The 18,246-nt window shown below is 42.5% G+C and overlaps 1 protein-coding gene across 3 annotated transcripts in view; it reads left to right on the top strand.

Moving 5' to 3' along the window:
- MAST2 (microtubule associated serine/threonine kinase 2) overlaps positions 1–18,246 on the top strand; it is a 217,493-nt gene that overhangs the window by 121,561 nt on the left and 77,686 nt on the right. For all 3 annotated transcript variants that reach the window (XM_066626695.1, XM_066626696.1, XM_066626694.1), the window contains exons 5-6: positions 5,804–5,895; positions 15,129–15,204. In XM_066626695.1, coding sequence (XP_066482792.1) covers positions 5,804–5,895; positions 15,129–15,204 — 168 coding nt within the window. The remainder of the gene's footprint in view (positions 1–5,803; positions 5,896–15,128; positions 15,205–18,246) is intronic.

Here is an 18,246-nt window from a genome sequence, read left to right as displayed (position 1 = left end):
GAAATTTAAAGGCAGAGGAGAGAATGGCAATTAGTTGGAGATTAAGGACCCAATCCTATCCAATTTTCCAGTGTTGGTGTAGTTGTGCCAGTGGGGTGTGCGCTGCATCCTCTGGTGGAGGGGCAGTCACTGGGACCTTCTCAGGGTATGGGAACATGTATTCCCTTACCATGAGGTTGCATTGTGGCTACACTGGAGTTGGAAAGTTGGATAGGATTGGGCCCTAAGATGTTAAAGAGCAGTATAGAACATGACAACTCTTGGCCTGCCTGCCCCTTTCATCTGTTGTGGTATGTGGTGAGAGCTCTGGTATTGCCACAACCACATCTCTAAAATGGATCCTCCAAATTCTGGGAATTTATTTCCCTCATGCAGTAAATTTAAAGAGGGAAATTTGTGTGTCCACAGCCAATTATTTTGCACTCTTGTTCAAATGCATTCAGTATATGCATGTAGCAATTTCTGCGTGTTGTTGAAGTCCTGAGCTGCAAATCAACTACAGGTGCAGCCTATTTATCCATGAATTTTTTTATCTGCGGATTTGTCTCAGATGAGAATGGGGTGGGGGTACTGAAAGTCACACACACCTTTGCCTGCTTGGCCCTGCGCTGTCGTCTCCCTCCTTTTGGGAGTCTGCCTGGGACACAGAGGGCAAGGCTTCCCAAGCAAGCTCACCATTCCGACTGTGAAAGAAGCAGGACAGCTGGCAACAGGAGGGCTGAGTACAGAGTGGAGGGGAGGGGATTGATAACAGCTGCCTTAGTTTCCTTCCATCCGGAAGTGTCAGGCTGCAGCGTGTTTGCGTAACTCTATGGAATTTAGCACAACGCATTTTTTGTTTTTGAGGATGTAGATATAGACCATGTTTTAACTTTTAATTAAAAAAACAAAAACAGAACTTGCTACTTCAAGGGTCCTAACTGTAGTAATTTGTTTTAATCACTGCTTTTAACTCAACTGGTAGCTCATCACTACTCAGCTATAAAGTTGGTACACTCTTAAGTATTGAAAAAGATAAATGAGTAAGAATGAGAGCCTGAAAATAACCTTATTGGGGATAAAATTACCCATATCATTAAACCAATGTATATATACAGGTAGAGCCTATTTATCTGCGTTAGTTCAGTTCTGTGACTCGGCGTGATTAACAAAAAACGCATTGTGCTAAATTCCATAGAGTTACACAAAGAGGCTGCAGCCTGACACTTCTGGATGGAAGGAAACTAAGGCAGCTGTTATCAATCCCCTCCCCCCCCGCCTCCCCCCTCCTTCCCCTTTCACAGGTGGGATGCTGAGCTTGCTTGGGAAGCCTCATCCTCTGTGTCCCAGGCAGCCTCCCGATAGCATTGCAGGTTCTCCTCCTCCTCTTTGCTGCCACCGCTCCTGCAGCCCTCCCTGGCCGCCGCCATCACGGAAGCTCCTCTGCCCCAGGGCATTCTGGGACTTGTAGTCCGGCTCTCTGCTCACCCTCACCTGTCTCTCCAAGGCTTCCCAAGGCTTGCTTGGGAAGGCTTGCTAGAGCAGGAGAGTCTGCATCATCTGGGGGGGGGATTCAGCAAATACTCCCTGGTTTTTTTTAAGCAATCCCCTCTCCTCCCACTCCTGCCTCCCCCTCCGTACTCAGCCCTCCCCATTGCCAGCTGTCCTGCTTCTTTCACAGGTGGAATGTTGAGCTTTTAAGAGTCCAGCCCTATGCATTTCTACTCAGAAGTAAGCCCCATTCTAGTCAATGGGGCTTACTCCCAGGAAAGTGTGGAGAGAATTGTAGGCTAAATCTCATGCTTTGCTTGCTAGAAAGGCTTGCTTGTGTAGGTGATAGCTTGCACCATCTGGGGGGGGGGTGGAATTTGGCAAACACTCCCTGGGTTTTTTAAAGCAATCCCCTCTGTTGCTACTGCACCTGCCTCTGTGTGTGTGTGTGTGAGAGAGAGAGAGAGAGAGAGAGAGAGCTCCACCTTGCTGTATGTGTTCTGGCTATTTCCCTGCCTGGGCGAGGCAGAGCCTTTTTGCAGTGTTTTGGGCTGCCTGGAAACAGAGCGAGAGGACTGCGCAGGGCAGAGGAGGCAAAGGTGTGTGTGACTTTCAGTACCCCCACCCCATTCACTTTGAGACAAATCCGCAGATAAAAAATCTGTGGATAAATAGGCTGCACCTGTATTTACTTTTCCTTCCACTAACTTCTGTAAATGTTCTCATACCTTATCTTGCTGACCCAATGCTGTCCGAGAGCTGAGACGTAGTATCTTGTTACAATATTTAACACCAGTGTTCCTGTTCCATAACTGGTGGTGTTAAATATTTTGAGAATTCTTTAAGCACATGTAGCAAATGTTGGTTTTTCCTTAGTTAGTTAATGTAATATTTTCTGTTTCATGTTCATGCTAATTTTCACAGTATTGGTACCGGTCTTTTTCATACCTGAATGTATTAACATACACAATTTGTCAAATACACATATACAATTCAGTGTAGCATGAAATGGAACAGCAGTTAAAGAAATCCAGTAGATCTCAGAAACTGTTCTGGTATAAGGGTATTCACTTAACTCTGAAATGCACGTCCCTGAGAAAACCATTCACAAACTACTGTTGGACAAGTAAAAGAGAGATCAGGAACAACATAAGAAGAACCCTGCATGATCAGGCCAAAGGCCCATTGGGTTAGCATTCTGTTACCCCCAGTGACCCAGCTGCCTCTGGGAAACCCACAGGCAAAAAGAGAAAGGCATACTTCTTTTCTGCTCTTAGTTTTCTGCAACTGGTATTCAGTCATATACCACTGCTGAACCCAGAGGTCAGTGTTCCCTGTAAGCTGCGCAGCCATGCAGCTAGAATCAAAACCCCGTACAGCTCTGTGACTGTGCTTTCCCTCTTGGCACTCCAGAACTCAGTGGGCGAGGTGCCCCAGATGCTGACATCCGTGCCTGCACAGCCTCCATAGGGCTCTGTGTGAGTGCAGGAAAAAAACAGAGGGAACATTGTCAGAGATTAGTGAATAGCCATCATGATTTATTAGTTATTGTCCTCCATTACTTTGTCCAGTTCCCTTTTAAAGCCATCGAAAGTAGTGGCCATCAGCATATCCTGTTGATGGGGCAACATCCTCTGTTGCCAACCTGTGGCAACAAATTCCACAGACTCATTATGAACTGTGTGAAGTAGTATTTCCTTTAGCATTCCTTAATCTCTTGCTAATTAGTTTCTTTGGATGACCCCTTGTCCTTGTATTGTATGAGAGGAAAAAAAAAATTCCTGTCTATACTCTCTCCATCTTCAGATAGCACTGCAAGGTTTAAACCGCTTCCATAGCATTCAGTGACAAAGTAAGGTATAGCTGGCTACTATATCATCTGCATCAGTGACATCATCAATGACAACAGGTCCCAATTCTCAGATGACCTTTCCTAGTACTTTCATATCGATTACATGGGACAAAATGGAACTCTTCATAACCATACCTTCTGGGACCTGTTAGCAAGAAAAGAGTGAAGCCGTTATAAAACATTGCCCCCTAAGACATCAGGTGACACAGTCAATGTGAACTCTGAATCATGGCAGTTGCAAGTGATTTTATCTGCGAAGTAAGATCTCTGCTACAAATTTGACATATTTCCTATTTGGTTATGTAATACTGAAAATGTGAGGAAAGGTATGATGAAGTTTGAGAAAGCAAATAGCAGATGGGCAGCCCAATCCTGAGCTGCCTGGGGCGTGGTAAGGGAACAGCCCCGCAATGGGGCTACTCACTTTAGCGCTCATCAAGAGGTTGGTAGTAAAGTAAAGGCATTCGTTTATGTCACCGAGCCCCACGCAAACGCCTTGCATCCGGTGGAGATCCATAGGGCCCGCCTCCCTCCCTCTCCCTGGCATGCCTCCGCCCTGCCATCTCTCCGCCCTCCACCTGCCTCCCCAGAACACCTCCACCCCGCCACCGCTTACCGTGCCATGGCTTGGCGGCCCGTGAGACTGCCAAGCAGCGGAGGATGCCCCCCCTGGTACTGGCCAGTGTTGGGCTAGCATGGGCACCTGCCTGGCGGTAAGCCTTGCAGACTACCGACATGCCTTACATCTTCGGCGGAAAGCCGGAATGCTGAGCTCAGGATTGGGCTCTAAAGGCCTGCAAGGTATAGTTGGCATCCTTCAGTCTTGGAAGACTATGGTATCGCGCTCTGAATGGTGGTTCTGGAACAGAGTGTCCTCTCCAGTGTGCAAAGCCTGGGTAAAGTAGATATGGAGGATAGACTGTTTCCCATGCAGCAAATCCCCCCTCTCCACGTCGCTGAAATGGTCCAATGGAAAGGCAGAGGCCAATACGGTTGGTTCCAGCGGCGTCGCAGGAGTTGCCAGAACATGACTGTGTTCAGCCATGAACTGCCTCAGGGACTCCGGCTCCTGATTTTGCCTCGAGGTTGACTCCTGAAGCCTTTTCCTTAACTGGATGTAGCCACAAGGCAGTGGAGGTTTGGGATCAGAGTTTTCCTTCTCTCAGATAAGCTGCCTTCCCAGGCTAACGAGTCCCATCTACCCGGTGGCTGTTTAGTCGCCTCTTACGACAAGTACAGCCAAACTGAGGGCCTATTCTTATCCCCAGCCCCCAGGGGAATCTGCAAGGTATAATGCACTTAAATCCCATGATTTATTGGACTTTTGTTCTTGTAAATGTGGTTTGTTCAAACTATTTTGTATTAGCATTGTGGTTTTGTGTACATCAGAAACTCCTAAGCTTGGCAATGTTATATTTACATTGTTAGGTTCTGCTTTTCCTCCATTTCTGCAATTTGAGTTCATTCAGGATGTTTAGAGCAGTGTTTCTCAAACTATGGGTCGGGACTCACTAGGTGGGTCACGAGCTGATTTCAGGGGGGTCCCCATTCATTTCAGTATTTTATTTTTAGTGTATTAGACTTGATACTACAATGACATGTGACTGCATTGGGAGAAATGTTACAGATTTGTACTTTTAACAGGCTACACTGTTTATCAGTGTTTCTCAAACTGTGGGTTGGGACCGACTAGGAGGGTTGCAAGCTGATTTCAGTTGGGTCTCCATTCATTTCAATATTTTATTTTTAATATATCAGATTTGATACTGGCATGGTATGTGACTGCATTTGGGGAAGTTATAGATCTGTACCTTTAATAGGCTACATATACTTTTAACAATGATAGTAAATGGAACTTACTCCTGGGTTAGTGGGTAGGATTGCAGCCTAGGATTGTTAAATTTTCCTGCTTGATGATGTCACTTCTGGACGTGACATCACTTCCCGTGGGTCCTGACAGATTCTCATTCAAAAAAGTGAACCCTGGTGCTAAAAACTTGAGAACCACTGGTTTAGAGAATTGCAGACTTGAAAGTGTAGCAGCACATGATACAGGAGTGTACGAGGGAGAGAAAGATACTGTGTATATAACATTTATGATCATGAACTTGTACCAGTATCCAGGATAGCAATGCAACTCTAATTCCGCTGTTGCAGACCATTGCGTGCATGGAGGTATGCGCACACACATTCACACCCAAGTCGATCCATAGCACATCAGCTCTCAGCTTCTCAGAGCCTCTTGTGAGGCTTGGCGCATGTCCAAGTCATGTGGTGAGAGACTCTGAAAAGCTCCAGGAGACACACTGTGGACCAGTCTGCACACCACTCTTCGCAAAGCATTGCAGTCTAGCGCTACAAAGAAGTTCCTCTAATTAATCTTTGAATCCTAAAACCCCAATACCTTTTGACCAGTACTAACATGCTAGTCTTAAAATATTTCTGACCTTGTTAAAGGATATTTGTCTGCATTTATTTCAGCTGTCGAACTAGTAATAGAAAGAGCTTGATTGTAACCTCCAGCACATCACCAACTCTTCCACGGCCACATTCTCCTCTCCATGGGCATGCAGGTAATACAAAATGTGATTTATCTGTCAGTAATTGTTGGAGAGAGCTGCTGCCATTTTTGTTATACAGGGCATCTATGTTTGAATTGAGTTTGGTACTTTGAACATAGTGCAAGCTTGTGAAGAATTTGTGCTGTTAATTTTGGCAACAAACAGGAATACATTTGTGTGTTGCCTGTAGTTTGGGCATCATGTTATGATTCCGTTAATCATCTGCCTATTTGGAAGATTGTAGTTCTTAGTTGCATGACAGTTTAAAAATAATCTCAAATTAGTTTAGTGTGAAAGACTTTTAATATCATAATTATGTTTCCTTTCTGTCACCTTCTATTTTGCGTTTTGTTCTGAAGTGGTAGTGGAGGAGATTCCTTGATCTCTGTTCTACCGTGTTATTCCCTACTGGGGCCATAGAAAAACAAATTAGTTTAATGATCTCTCTGCCTTTATTCTTGAGCAGGGGTGCCCAAACTCCCAATGCTGGCCTCAGGGAGCCCCTACTCTCCAATGAGCCTCTGGCCCTCCAGAGATTTGCTGGAGCCCACACTGGCCCGACGCAACTGCACTCAGCGTGAGGGCGACTGTTTGACCTCTTGCATGAGCTGTGGGATGAGCGCTTCCTCCACTGCTTGCTGTTTCACATTTGTGATGCAGTAACGGAAGCATAGGAAAGGTCAACCTTACTTTGTGCAAGGCCTTTTATAGGTCTTGAGCTATTGCAAGACCTTCATTCATTCATAGAAATTCATCTTTAATATATACATTTATGTAAACATATGTAAATTTATTCAAATTTTAAATGTAAATTAATCCTTTTTTTCCCTGGCCCCTGACACAGTGTCAGAGAGATGATGTGGCCCTCCTGCCAAAAACTTTGGGCACCCCTGTTCTAGAGTTATAGTATACTGTTTGAGTATATCTGTTCTACCTCTGCATTTGCTAATATTTCTTGAACATATCAACTCTACTTGCTTTTCTAACTTAAAAAATACTTTGTGATATAAGAGATGTTGCAATTTGTGTATATGTGTTTTGTTTTTTTAAAGCACACCTAGTTACTTATAAGCAGCAAAATGATTCAGGGCTATTACTGGAATTCTAGGATGATATAAGAGCAGATGAGATATACTGGGGTGGGGAGGCAGCACTGAGTGTCCACTCTGTGGCATGATTTAGAGCAGGGGTGCCCAAATGCTAGCTCGGGGACCATTTGTGGCCTTTGGGGACCCTCAGTCTGTCCCACAGGCTCTCCAATTAGCCTATGGCCCTCCGAAGACTTACTAGAGCCTGCACTGGCCCGACACAACTGCTCTCAGCATGAGGGCAACTGTTCGACCTCTTGCGTGAACTGCAGGCCAAGGGTTCACTCCATTGCTTGCTGTTTCACATCTGTGAAGCAGCAATGACAGCAAAGGAAAGGCTGGCCTTGTTTTGTGCAAGGTCTTTTATAGGCCTTGAGCTATTGCAAGACCTTCATTCGTTCATATAAGTTCCATCTCTAATATATTAATTTATGTAAATTTATTCAAATTTAAAATGTTAATTCTTTTTTCCCCCGGCCCCCAACACTATTTCAGAAAGATGATGATGATGATATCATCATCATTAGACCTCCTGCCCAGTAATAATGTGTCTGTCCTGCCAAAAAGTTTGGACGCCTCTGGTTTAGAGTATAGAAGACTGAAAGGAGGATGAACTTGAATCCTATTAATTTTACACTAAACTGTACAGATAAGTTTGCTTTCTGTTACCACCGGGGGGAGAGAGAGAGAGAATGTTTTAGGTCAACAGTTTTCAACATTTTCTATCTCTGGACATACTGACAAGGTGTTAAAATTGTCAAGGCACACCATCAACTTTTTGATAATTGACAAGGCACACCATGCTGCTGGTGAGGGGCTAACATCCTCCAATGGCCCTAATAATAAATGACCCTCTCCCAAATTCCCACAGCACACCTGCAGACAATTCAGGGCACACTGGTTAAAAATTGCTGTTTTAGGACCCAATCCTATCCAATTTTCCAGCCCCGGTACAACTACAATGCAGCCCCATAGTAAGGGAACAAATGTGGAACAAAAGGGAACAAATGAGGCCTCTGTGACTACTGCCCCACTACAAGATGCAGTGCGTGCCCCATTAGCACAGTTGCACCAGCACTGGAAAATCAGATAGGACTGGGCCCTTACTCAGTTTCTGATCAGATAAGAATGAAAGAGACTTTATTTTATCAAGTAGACAACAAAGAAATATGCTCTCTCCCTTTCTGGAGATTGTGACCTAGATGGTGCTTCTAGGCCTGTGGTTCCGGAATTGTGGGTCGGGACCCACTGATTGGTCATGACCTAATTTTTGGTGGGTTGCCAAAGGATGATGGAAAGATCAGATAACTAATTGCCTCAAGCCCTGAGGCTATTCAAAAATCAAATATTGTAGCTGCTAATTACCCTGCAAAGAGCTCAATTCCTGCAGTGTGCAAGATAGCTGCTAACTATCCTGTAAGGAGCTGAACTCCTACAGTTTGCAAGAATGTATAAATATAGGGAGAAGATTGTTCGAGGGTCTTTTTTTCTGGTTATTATTATACATAAACAAACAAAATATTATTTCTTTCCAGATATCCCTTTCTGAAAATTGGTAAACCTAGGTGGGTCCCAACAGAGCATTATTTTAAATAGTGGGTCCTGGTGGTAAAAAGTTTGGGAACCACTGTTTTAGTCTATTCTTTCAGTGTTGGCATTGATCCAGTCCTGCTTGGAAACTCCAAATGCTACAATAATAGTGCCAAGTAGTAGGAATAGAAATCGAGCACTTACTGGAAACAGTGGGTGTTGTAGGCTTTCAGAATTGTAGTGAAATGCTACAATTCATTATATTTAAAGTTGCCTTCATACTAGATGACACTGTATCCACTGTATCTTCTTTGGGCAACAGAATTGAAGGAATTGTATTGGCAACCTTCAGTCTCGAAAGACTATGGTATCGCGCTCTGAAAGGTGGTTCTGGCACAGCGTCTAGTGTGGCTGAAAAGGCCAATCCGGGAGTGACAATCCCTTCCACACCGGGAGCAAGTGCAGTCTGTCCCTGGTCTGTCTCCCTGGCTATGGGCCTTCCTTCTTTGCCTCTTCGCCTCAGACTGTTGGCAAAGTGTCTCTTCAAACTGGGAAAGGCCATGCTGCACAGCCTGCCTCCAAGCGGGCCGCTCAGAGGCCAGGGTTTCCCACTTGTTGAGGTCCATCCCTAAGGCCTTCAGATCCCTCTTGCAGATGTCCTTGTATCGCAGCTGTGGTCTACCTGTAGGGCGCTTTCCTTGCACGAGTTCTCCATAGAGGAGATCCTTTGGGATCCAAAGGATCCAAAGTCCAAAGTCCAGCTGAAATGAAAGGATCCAAAATCCAAAGTCCAGCTGAAATGTCTGCGTGACTTCCTCTTTGCCGACGATGCAGCTGTCACTACCCACTCTGCCAAAGATCTCCAGCAGCTCATGGATCGTTTTAGCAAGGCCTGCCAAGATTTTGGACTGACAATCAGCCTGAAGAAAACACAGGTCATGGTTCAGGATGTGGACTCACCTCCCTGCATTACAATCTCTGAGCATGAACTGGAGGTTGTCCATGACTTTGTGTACCTTGGCTCAACGATCTCCGACACTCATTCTCTCGATACCGAGCTAAACAAGCGCATCGGTAAAGCAGCTACCACGTTTTCCAGACTCACAAAGAGAGTCTGGTCCAACAAGAAGCTGACGGAACATACCAAGATCCAGGTCTACAGAGCTTGCGTCCTGAGTACACTTCTGTACTGCAGCGAGTCATGGACTCTTCGCTCACAACAGGAGAGGAAACTGAGCGCTTTCCACATGTGCTGCCTCCGACGCATCCTCGGCATCACCTGGCAGGACAAAGTTCCAAACAACACAGTCCTGGAACGTGCTGGAATCCCTAGCATGTATTCACTGCTGAAACAGAGACGCCTGCGTTGGCTTGGTCATGTCGTGAGAATGGATGATGAATTGAAGGAATACGCAGAAGAAAATTGGTAGCAGTTCAACTAGAATGAGCCATCTGCTCCTCAACAGGGGCCTCTCAGCTTAGGTGGCTACTATCCAAGCAGACACAAGTCTTCCTTAAGTTCTCCAAGTCAAGTTTAAAATTAGCATTTGTGTTTCAGAATTTCAGGCACTCAGAGCAAGATATGACCCTATAGCTGAGTATCTTAAGATATTCTTTTTTCAAGTACCTTTCAAGCAGTTTCATTCGCTGTCTCAATAGTTTTCCTAGAAATAACTATTTGAGATGAGTGGAATGTGTGAGATGATTTTTGCTTCTTAAATCAGCTGTGGTTCAGTTTTCAAATGTATTATTGGTTGCATGGGGTTCTTAATAGGCACAACAGTTTACTAAAGCAATAAGTAATTACTGGCAGAGAGGATGCCACCAGTAAGTGAAAGAATTAAGAGAAGAAAACTGCAACACATGCTAAACAGTAGCTTGAAATGAACTACTGTAATCTAAAGTTTTTTGTTTCTGTAAGTATCCCTTCTTCAGGAACAATACTTACTCAGTTCTGTCCCATAGTAGAGTATCACATGTGCCACTTATCTGAAACCCATTTGGCTTGAGTTGATCATTTTGAGGCCCAGAAGGAAAGAGGCATGAATGAAGGAGACTCTCAGATAATGAATCTGGGAAAACAGAAGAGACTGTGTGAGTTGCTGCTTTATCCTGTTCTATTTTACAGCTCAAGTTAATCCCAACATTTTCTGTCTTCCCTTTACAAAATCTTTAATCCTAAAGCCAATGAGGAAAAGGGCTTTGTAGCTGGAGTAGCAGTTACCATCATAACCTTAGTCTTCTGTTCTGGGGTAATTTGTTAACCCAGCAGCATGTCTCTTGCAAAAAGTTGTTAACCAGTGGTTCTGCAAATTTGCCTTTCTAAGACATTGTCACCAGCACATTGTTACATAACACATTCAAAGTATAGCTAGGTACCATTTGCCATTCATTTTCCACAAGTAAAAATACATTTGTTGGTAGAAATACAATTATTTGCATATGGGGTACATTTGTATCCTGGTCATTGTAAGAGCAAAATGGACCTGGGCATAAACTTGGAAATACATTTTCTCTAAAATTTGTGCATGCCATTTTGGACCATTGTTGTGAAACATAGTTCTTGAAAACATAGTTCAAATAAATACGCAAACATATGTGTTGCATATTTATTTCCTAAGAACAGGAGGGTATTCTGGGTTTGTTTCATCTCCTAGATATGTAAAATTAAAAATGACAGTAAAGATGACTTTCCTAGACCAATCTTTCTTTTGGCATTTCAACAGAGATCTGTTGAACTCTTCAAGAGCTCTTCTGGTCACTGGTTCTGTTGTTTACTTCTGTAATGTTTGTTGCCAGTGTATATGTAGGACTTTCATGTGCCATTTCATTATATTGCTGTATATACAACAAATTATAAAGCTATACTGTATTTTCAGGTGGTGGTGTTGGTTGTAGTCATGGATTAGCTTGACCTTTTGAATTTTCAAATTAAAAATGCATATCTTATCTTATGCATATCAAATTAAAAATGCATATCTTAACTTGGTGCATAATATCAGCTAACTTAAGCAGAAATTCTGTCTATTCATTTGCAATTCACTGCATGAGTTTTCAAGTGCATGTGATATCTGGGTTGTGACTAATAGGGTTAAAGAGTTTGGTGGTTCTAATCAAACTGTTCATGAAGGATATCATAAAGTTATTATAACGAACTCTACTTCCCAGACTTTATAATGTTTTTCTATGCATTTACCAAATATTGCCATCAAGTCTCTTGGCTTTATCTAATCATAAGCTATTGCTTTCTCTCTCTCAATATAAGCAATAACCAAACAGGGCTGTATTTAAATGTGCTGTGGAAACTACCAGAATGTAGTCAATCATTTTTAAATACAGGCGCATGCTGCTTAACAACAGGCTGCATAACAACGGACCACATATATGACAGTGGTAAAAGCACAACAAAGAGGTTCATAAAGAGGCAATCAAGTCTCCTATAGTCTGCAGCAGAGTGTCTGTTTATGCAACAAGGAGGCTCTTAATGCAAAGAAGAGGCAGTCTATCTCCAGAGCCTGGAGTGTCTGGCAGGGAGTGTTTGTTTACACATCAAAAGCACTAGATTGGGTGGAATGTTTGCTTAACAACCTAATCGCATAACAACAGGGATTGGAGAATGTATCCCCATTGTTAAATGGCGCAGACCTGTACAGGGGGCCCCTGTATCCATGGATTCACTTAGCTGCAGATCAGGTTCATGCCCCCCCCCTGCACCCCCTTCCTCCAACTCTGGAGGATGGGAGGAGGTGTTTGCCTGTTTCCATGATTTCACTTAACTACGAGGGATTCAGGAACAGAACCCCCGTGGATATGGGGACATGCCTATATGCATACACACAGCACATGTGATGTTACTTGGACTTGTAGCTAATATAGACTCACCTATGTCATTTTGTTCATCGACAAAACCTGCTTATGAGGCGGTTCAGAGTTCATTATCACACCAGAATCTGTAGCTATGCAAAATTGTACTCTCCTTCTAAGATTTTAATGGGACCCTTAATCCTTCATAGATAGCAAACCTATGCCAGCGCATTGCTAATTGCAACTATGGATGTACATGTTGTTAGGAAGATACAATTTCTTTTTTTCTGCCTGGAGAGGGCAGAAAAAAGGCAGTAATATCGAAGAGCAATGTTGTATGTGTGCAAAATGATCCATCAGTGAGGATCATTAGTAGCAGCTTACATGGCTTTTGCATTGTTCTGCCAAATCTGTGCTGTATGTATCAGGAACTTGACCACCTTGTTGGTTTTTTTGGCACTTCGTACACACCCAACTGCTTTGTTTTGTGTATTATTTAAACATGGAATATTATTCAAATTTGTTATTCATAGAAGGTATTGAAAATTATTAAATTCCTCTTTTCCCTGCTACTTTGACAAGTAGAGTAGGGCTACTAATTATTCATCTTAAACTGAGAAATATCTCACCTGGGATCCAATTAAAATTCCAGAACCTGGGGAAAAATATGCCACTCAAACCTTATAAATCTGTTACTGAGGAATGTGTGCCAAGTTATGTGTTAAAAACACTAATTTGTAAATGTTGCACTATCTCATTTGTTCAGTTAGGCTGCAGTTCTGTGCATGTACCTGGGGGTGGTAGTATTATTGATGTTATGCTGTTTTTGAAGAAAATTGATACCAGCATGGCATCGGTTCCAGTGTCTGTTGCTGCTATCTCTTTTTAGATTGTGAGCCTTTTGGGGGCAATGAGCCATTTATTGATTTGCTTTGCTGTGTAAACCACTTTGTGAACTACTTTTTGTTGAGCAATATATAAATAACGAAGTGGTTTACAAAGCACAAAAATGGGTAGATGGTTCCCTCTTGAAGGGTCTGAGTCTCATTTCTAATAGACACAAGAAATGCCAGCAGTAGTCATTGGTAAAGATGCAGTGATGTAATGAATAGACACAGTGGTTCTCCTGCTAACTGTAGGAGATCCACCACTTAAATGGTACCTCTTTGCCCAGTTAGGGAGAGGTCTGTTTCCTGGGAGGAAACCCTGTTGACTATAGTGGGATTTGCCTATGAGTGATCATGCATAGGATTGTGCTTTTACACAGTTATTTTGTTTAAAATTTAGAACATATTTTGAAAGCTGACATACTTTAATGCATTAATTTAATCATGTTTCATTTCTGTGAAACTAATTGTGTTGCAATGATAAAGCTATCCAGATAATCTTAATGCTCATTCTTAACCATTTTAACTCCATGTTCAACATAGACTTGGTTTTTTTTTATTTCAGAACAGCAAGTTTAAGTTTTAAGTAGGCAAGTTAGATGTACTGAAGTAAACAAGGAATGAGAACATTGTACTGAATTTCTCAAGCTGTTTTGCATAAACTTAGGTCCTGTAAATATAGCCATAGCATTTATAGTTTATTTTCCTGCTCTGAGTCACAACACAACTAAACAACTTTCCTAATAAAATTCATAATGAGAAGTTCAGTTACTATTAAAATGCAGTGAAACAGGATATATACAAAGCAGTAATATCAAAGGTAGCATGCAAATTGCTTTCCGTAGGTCAGTGGTTCCCAATCTGTGAGCCATGGCTCCAAGGAGCTGTGGAAGCCAGCCAGGGTAGCTGCGGAATCCTTGTGAAATACCTGCCGCCCTATACAATGTATAGGATTGTAGCCCTAATGAGGAGCCATGGCCAATGGACCGTAGGTCAAGGCAGCTGCTGACCCAAAAAAGTTTGGGAAACACTGCCATAGGTCCTTAAACGTCTAAAATGAGTTGGGATTATACAATTCTCATCTGAACATGTCTAAAATGCTAACCTGGCAGGCTCCAACCTAGTATCCAGTGGCAATGGACAACAAAGCAAGCTCTCCTCTAATGATTTAACATGTAGGGAAGATTCATCAGAAAAAAGACGTGTTCTACAATTGTTGTCAATTTGGCATTTGTCTTTACTCTTACCAGAATTGCCACTAGAGATTTTTTATTCTAGTTTCCACATTCTGATTTCCAGGGTGAATAAGAGTTAGAGTGGTGATAGCAATGTCCTTCTGTTCTAGTTTTTACCTTCTCTCTCTCTCTCTCAAAAAAGTGTTTTTTGGGGGAGAGGGAACAGCTCTGTGTGGCCTGTTTTCCATCCCTAAGACCACATGTACTAGGAGTCTGTCTGAGTCTGGCAGAGGCCACGGACGGATGTGCACGGCCTCAGCTGGGCTCAGATGACCCTTGTGAGGCGACTCGTGTGGGGGCACTCTTGATCCACAGAGAAGTGAATCTGTGGATACAAGGGCCCCCCTGTAGTTCATTTCCAGAATCCTTGAATAAAACTTTGTCAAATTGGTTAAATGCAAATAAGCAATTTCTTTCCCCAACTATTCAAACAACAAAAGATTGGCCCTTTTAAAATGTGTTCAAAAAATTGACATGATACATTGATTACTGGCAATCACACACGCAAGTTTTCAGACTCATGTGGTATGTCTGGCACTCATCAAATATTATGTTTATAAACTGCTTTTCAACAAAAATGTTTGCAAAGTAGTTAACAGAGAAATATCAGATAATTAAATGGTTCCCTGCCTCCAGAGAGCTCACAGTTGTTGTTTGTGAATTCAGTATGAATGTAGATTATTTTGTCTTTTTTCAAACAGGTGGAAGTCCATTGGACAGTCCCAGAAATTTTTCCCCAAATGCACCTTCTCACTTTTCCTTTGTTCCAGCCCGTAGGTATGTGTGCACTTTATTTTCATTAGCATGTGAAAGCTATGTTTTCTGATGTCTAAAGTAATGCAGAGTTGAAGGCTTGATTGACTCACTAACTCTCCAGAATATGAACATTTATTTTGGGTAGCTTCAAATCCAGAATCTAAGGCATTTTAAAAAATCCACATATATTAACAAGACTGCTTCAGTCTGCTGTTTAATATTTATGTTTACCTCTAAGCATATGGATTCTAGATTCCTCTGCCTGTACAGGTGTGCATTGGTTAAGGTCGGACCGCATATACTATGGTGGTCAAAGCACAATAAAGAGGCTCTTAATGAGACAGTAAGGTCTCCCATAGTCTGCAGCAGTGTCTGTTTACACAACAAGGAGGCTGTTAATGCAAAGAAGAGTCGATCTTCAGTAGCCTGTGCAGCCAACTAGTGTCTGGCAGGGAGTGTCTGTTTATACAACAAAGGCACTAGATTGGGCTAAATGATCACTTAACAATCTAATCGCATAACAACAGGGAGACTATATCCCCATCATTAAGTGGTGCACACCTGTATTTGAACATATATGGCAAAGAGATACAGAAAGTGGGTTTGAAGCTGCTGTCTGTCTTTTTCCTCAGTGGGAATGGGAGAGGGACCAGTATCTAAATGCTGGTGGATAACAGGCTACAGCTGTTTTGCCCGTATTTTTAGTTGGTTTGGCATGCGAGAGTAGGGACTTCAGTCTAACTTTCCTTAAGCTGCCCCGGTCGTCGTCCCCCCCACTTGACCAGGATGGATGGTGAGAACCAGCAGCAGCGGAAACCTCTTCCCTCCTTTTCCAGCTCATCTGCCACAATCTTTGGCAGTAACTCTGGAAGCAGGACCCCCCCCCCGCCCCAGTTCATTTGCCCAACCACCATATGTTCTTGCCACTTTCCTTCTCTTTTCTCTGCCACCTTGTTTACAAATAAACCAGCAGAGCCAACAGAAAGAAGGGAACTGGGTGAAGCACTAACCCACTTTCAAAAAACGAATTCCACCCTCTTTTGGAAGTGGGATGGTGCCTTTGCCTGACTTCCTTTCTCTAGATGGCTCTGCTGTTCTATTTGAAAATAGTTGGACAGAGCAAAAATTCAGAAGAGGTGAGTAGGGGCAAGATGAGGTGGCTGATCAGCCAAGGTTTCCACCTGCATTCATCTACTACTTGAGTTAGCCTGCTTCACTTTCCCTTATAGATGGGTCAGCCCTGATATGCGTCTTCACATTGGCCTGGAAGGCATTCATCAGTTAGAATGTTTATAATTTATAATAACCCCTGCTAATTGGGTAAGAGGCACTTTTTCAAGTGGGTACTCCTCTTTTTTTTAGCAGGGGGAGAGTAATTGGCCCACCTCACCCCAGCAGTGTCTGTTCTAGTGGCTGTCTGCTGGTATTCTTTTGCATCTTTTTAGATTGTGAGCCCTTTTGGGACAGGGAGCCATTTAGTTATTTGATTTTTCTCTGTAAACCGCTTTGTGAACTTTTAGTTGAAAAGCAGTATATAAATACTGTTAATAATAATAATAATTTGCAGGGATGACATGATGTACAACCATGGCTATTGCCCTAGATGGTGCAGAGAAGTATAGCTGGAGTATAGCAGTACTGAATGTAATTTTTTTAGTTTTGTTTTTAATAGAACATGGCAATCAGTAAAAGATTGTTTGAAATAGTCTACAGTACAGGTTGAGCCTCATTATTCGGGTGGGTTCCCTTCCAAGCACTCATGTGGATGGCAAGAAGCTCACTATAGCAAATCAATTTTAAAAACATTTCTTTTTGATTTAAAAACAGCCTTGTTGACCTTTGTGATGTAAGATAAGAGTCATTAAGAAGACAATCCACGGATCAGTCAAGCGTTTCACTCAGCAAAGTGATCACCAATGCAATTGCCTTCACCAATGCAAAGTGATCACCTTTCTTTCATGTGCTCAGGGGGAAGGGAGGGGTCGCCTGGAGAGAGAAGGATTGATGGATTGTCAGCCAGCTGCTCTCTCTCTCTCATTAAGGAGGCTATTGTTAAAGGACTGTTTTTTAAACTGATTTTAAAGGGAAGTATTTTTCCCCTTCTCCAGGGATCAGCACATTCCTTCTCATTTGCAGTGGTCATTCGTGTTGAGTCAAATCTATGTATGAAAAATCAGTGTATAAATAGGCTGGACCTGTATTTGCGGTAATGTGTATTCTCAACCATAGTCTTAGAGAGTGGAATGCAGTGTTCTACTGCTGAATTTGGAGACAGAATGAATTGAATATGTGTTGATTTTGTCTTTCACATCAATTTTTCTAATTTGAGAAATTATGTTGCTAAGATTTGCTGCTATCCTTCAGTAAACATTGATGAAATGCTAAAGTCTAATCCAGATTAATTCCATAGCAAGGTGCACACAGATTAGAAACTAGGATAGTCAGTTTCTCTTTTCTCAGGAGCCACTTGATTCTCCAGGCAATGATCCACCTACTGGAAGTGTGTTTTGCCACATAATTTGAATTGAAGGTGGTCAGGTTCTACATGATGAAATTTAGCATTACAGTTATATAGCTCTAGGGCACTGGGAACAAAACCCAAGATTTGTAAGAGGAATGTGTGAAGTCAAATCTCAAACAACTTTTGAAACTTTCTTTTTTTATAATTCAAAATGAAAGCAATTTTTTTAACCACACCTTGATTACAATTTGTAAGGGCTAGTAGGAGGCATATAAAATTGGTTGAAGGGTTTTCACTTAGCCATTGCTGCTTTAAACTCTTCCAAATTAGAAAAATGTTCAGATTAGAGCAGGGGTGTCAAACTCATTTCATACAGAGGGCCATATAGCATTCATGATGCCTGCTGAGGGCTGGAAGTTATGCCATTAAGCAGGAAGTGATGTCATTAAGCAGGACATGACAGAACAAAGCACTTTTTTCTCACCCAGGAACTCCTTAACTGCAAACAGAAGACAAAGTACACAAGTCTCGATCATTTTTGCAAGATATGGGAGACCCCAATTATCATGTGGGCTACCCTTTCAGTAGTGACACCCCAGTCT

This window comes from Tiliqua scincoides, chromosome 4 (assembly GCF_035046505.1).
Source record: "Tiliqua scincoides isolate rTilSci1 chromosome 4, rTilSci1.hap2, whole genome shotgun sequence".
Lineage (NCBI taxonomy): Eukaryota > Metazoa > Chordata > Lepidosauria > Squamata > Scincidae > Tiliqua > Tiliqua scincoides.
The sequence above is the reverse complement of the archived record's forward strand: the minus strand, read 5'-3'. Positions and strand labels throughout refer to the sequence as shown.